This window comes from Myzus persicae, unplaced genomic scaffold (genome assembly GCF_001856785.1).
Source record: "Myzus persicae strain clone G006 unplaced genomic scaffold, MPER_G0061.0, whole genome shotgun sequence".
NCBI lineage: Eukaryota > Metazoa > Arthropoda > Insecta > Hemiptera > Aphididae > Myzus > Myzus persicae.
In genome coordinates, this window is record NW_019100698.1 from 12276 (window position 1) to 16271 (window position 3996).

At 30.4% G+C, this 3996-nt stretch overlaps 1 protein-coding gene across 1 annotated transcript; it reads left to right on the forward strand.

Moving 5' to 3' along the window:
- Positions 1-323: 323 nt before the first annotated feature.
- Positions 324-3708, forward strand: LOC111042526 (26S proteasome regulatory subunit 4-like). Its single transcript, XM_022327154.1, has 8 exons — positions 324-607; positions 1229-1373; positions 1437-1561; positions 2174-2359; positions 2422-2736; positions 2821-3018; positions 3079-3288; positions 3416-3708. The coding sequence occupies exons 1-8, from the start codon at positions 605-607 to the stop codon at positions 3548-3550; spliced, it is 1317 nt and encodes a 438-aa protein (XP_022182846.1). The 5' UTR covers positions 324-604; the 3' UTR covers positions 3551-3708.
- The last annotated feature ends 288 nt before the right edge of the window (positions 3709-3996 follow it).

Below are 3996 nucleotides of genomic sequence, written 5' to 3' on the forward strand. Positions count from 1 at the left end.
GCTCTGAACCAATATTATAATATACGTAAAATTAAACATTATAATAATTAACGTGTTAATACACCAATCACCAATGAAAAATAAACAATAAACAATTTTTGTACTTAAAAATAATGAACAATTTTAAATTATTTATATTCAAAACACCCGTTTTTGCGGAGAAGTTTGCTATCATTCGATATGGTTCGTAATTGATAAGTGGATGATAACATTCTTACTCTATGATGATAACATTCAATGCATAGCGTTCTTCAGTACGGCTTGTGCGATATGCGCAAGCAACAACAGCTGCTTGCAGATGTCGACAATAGCTGGTATTATCGTCATCGTTGTGGTATGTACATGAAGTTGTAAACGGTTCGGTTAGATGGTAGCAACAAGCCAAAGCCGAAAGGAGAACCGCGTTTGTGCCCATATCAGTCAACACTCGACCGGTGGTCCTGTTAGTCGTGTTATTCTGGCGTTCGTGTTCTACGTGTGTTGCTGTTGTTAACGTTTATTATTCGTGAGCAAATATTCACCGATTCCGAACAACTTTTTGTTTGTGAAACACGTTACATTTTACGTCGACATAATCACTTAAGAAAACCTTTTTATCACAAAAATGGTAAGTTAATCAGAATCAATTTTTTTTTGCTTTAAACATGATTTAGTTTTTGTTTTATTATTATTAGACACTTTTCTCTGTTTTACCGGACGTCGTTTAATGTGCAAGTTTTTTTTGTTTTAACGTATGTAGATAAGCATGCTAAAAAGGATGGTAAACTGGAGAAGTTAGAATTTAACAGTCGAACTTAGTACCTACTAAAGTCAGCTAATTGAAATGTATAGTATTTTCATATTCACTCATGGTCACTTGCTCGCTTGGACAATTAAAATCAAAAACATCTTCGACACGGCTTGACTTGTTGTTATGTAAAACCACCCTGGGTGGGTTCTCGGAGTTAAAAACAAAATTATTAAAATTACATAAATACCCGGCCTGGTCACTCGCTCAGACAATTAAAATCGAAAACAATGCTAAACCATCTTGAGTGGGAGTGGGTCTCGGACTTCCAATTCAAAACTTATTCATACTTAACCATCGTTTTTAGCATGCTTCACTATATACATTAAGCGAAAAAAAATTTTATAAGGGAGCCTGGTAAAATATATATATTGGTACTTATTATTGTTTGTACCCCTTGTATATTGTATATTTTGTTTTTTTAATCCATTACGTGTCTAGGGTCAAAGTTATTCGAGTAGTGATGAAAAGAAAGACAAAGACAAGCAAAGAGAAAAGATTAAGTATAAACCACCAATCCCTCCAAGAACAAGCAAGAAAAAAAGGAAGGTAAATGGCCCTGACACTGCTTCAAAACTGCCACAAGGTAAATTGTTTAAAATTGACAAATATTGGACTATTTGTATTTATACTTTGATTTATTTTATAGTTTACCCTCATTCAAAATGTCGTTTGAAATTGTTAAAACTGGAGCGTATCAAGGATTATTTATTGATGGAAGAAGAGTTCATAGTAAACCAAGAAAAATTGAAACCCCAAGGAGAAAAAAATGAAGTAAATTTTAAAATGGATAATTATGTTTTCTGTTTAAGTCTTAGTATAATGCTATAGTTGTGTTTCTGTGTTAAGACTATAAGGAAACAAACAATAAATATTAAGATAATAATTAATTTTATTATCCAAGTAGATAAGAGTAAATTTAAGCGTGTTGTAAGAAAATAAGTATTTTACTAGATTTGGTTACATAATTTTGATGAAAGTGCATACCTACGGCAACTAATATAATAGTTCTAGGTTCTATAAATAGCAGGAAATAAACTATTAAGAATTTTTTCAAAATACATAAGCAATTGAATTTGTTTATAAACATAGAATTTATAAAAACAACTACTCACTAAATTTTAAAATATTTTTGAATTTACCAAACTATACTATACAGATTAATATATAGAATATAAGTATTAAGTAGTGTGTTATACATATATGCTGATTCATATTTTACTAATTGGTTTGTACTTATTGTTAAAAGAACATTTTATCTTGTACCAAACCGTTATATTTTTTTTGATAAACTTAAATGATTTAAAATTGAAATTTAGTACTTAGTATTGTTCAATGCAGTTTAATGTTATTTGGGGCATTAATTATGTATTAAACTATTTACAGCAAGAACGCTCAAAAGTAGATGATCTCCGTGGAAGCCCTATGATTGTCGGTACATTGGAAGAACACATTGATGACAACCATGCAATTGTTTCGGCTTCGGTTGGGAATAAATATTACGTCAGCATTTTATCATTTGTTGACAAAGAACTGTTGGAACCAGGATGCACTGTACTGCTCAACCATAAAGTAAATAAATATTACCTATTCAATTTTCTTCATTATAAAATATTTTATCTATTTTGTTGTAGGTCCATGCAGTGGTTGGAGTACTATCCGATGATACAGATCCTACAGTAGCTGCGATGAAAGTTGAAAAAGCACCTCTTGAAACTTATAGTGACATTGGTGGCTTAGAACAGCAAATCCAAGAAATTAAAGAGGCCGTTGAACTACCTCTTACCCATCCTGAATTTTATGAAGAAATGGGTATTAAGCCTCCCAAAGGAGTAATTTTGTATGGTCCTCCAGGAACAGGAAAAACCCTTTTAGCTAAAGCTGTTGCTAATCAGACTTCAGCGACATTCTTGAGGGTTGTCGGGTCTGAGCTTATTCAAAAGTATTTGGTATGATAATATATATATTATAAAAATTTGATATTTATGTCCATATGTTACTAAACCTCTATTTTATGTTAAATTATATGATAGGGAGACGGTCCCAAATTGGTGCGAGAACTATTCCGCACAGCTGAACAATATTCACCATCTATAGTATTCATTGATGAAATAGACGCAATTGGTACTAAACGATACAACTCAAACTCGGGTGGTGAACGAGAAATTCAGCGCACTATGCTAGAACTTCTTAATCAATTGGATGGTTTTGATACACGGAGTGATGTCAAAGTAAATTACTAAATTGATTAAAACTTAAATTATCTTTACAAAACTGTATTTATTTTGCAGGTGATTATGGCCACAAATCGTATTGAATCTCTAGACCCTGCTTTAATTCGTCCTGGCCGTATTGATCGTAAAATTGAATTTCCATTGCCAAGTGAAAAAACCAAACATCACATTTTCAACATTCACACGTCTAAAATGGCATTGGATGGAGGAGTTAACTTGAATGAACTCATTTCAATCAAAGATGATATTTCTGGTGCTGATATTAAGGTAACATACAATTTCTAAATTAATCATGGTAAAAATACAAAATTATACCTTTACAAACATTTTTTAGTATATGTTTATGTGCAATCATATTTTTGCTTGTTTAATAATTTAATTCTTTTGCATTTAGGCTATTTGTACTGAGGCAGGTCTAATGGCGCTTCGTGATCGTCGTATGAAAATAACTAACGAAGATTTTAAGAAGTCGAAAGAAAATATTTTGTACCGCAAGAAAGAGAACATTCCTGAACAATTGTATTCTTAAATATATTTTGACTTCGTTATGTATGTTAAAATAATAATTGAATTTGCTACATAAACATCTTACAATATACACATGTTGTATTGTAAAATGTCAGCAAAATTTAATATCAAATCAAATATATTTGTTTTTTTAAGATTAATTTTAACTTTAAAAATCATTATCACTCAACTATTTTACATTTTTTTATCTGCTTTAATTATTTTTCATTTAATCAGACAATTTAATAATATAAGCATCATTTTACAGATATTTAATGTTTTATTATTTTTATAAATATTTTTTCTATAGGTTTAGTAATATTTAAATGGTTTTTGATTTATTAGTATTCAAGATTTCACAATTAGAATTGAAACAAATTAGAGTTTTAATGACTAGGGTGATGAGTATGTTATTACTACCACGATTGCATTCCAGATATTTGTACCACAATTATACAATGTATATTT

Bases quoted from the DNA above. Each gene is read 5' to 3' on its own strand.
- LOC111042526 (XM_022327154.1), top strand. The intron at 1,374-1,436 runs GTAAATTGTTTA...TTTATTTTATAG, and splicing joins TGCTTCAAAACTGCCACAAG to TTTACCCTCATTCAAAATGT. The intron at 1,562-2,173 runs GTAAATTTTAAA...AACTATTTACAG, and splicing joins CCCAAGGAGAAAAAAATGAA to CAAGAACGCTCAAAAGTAGA.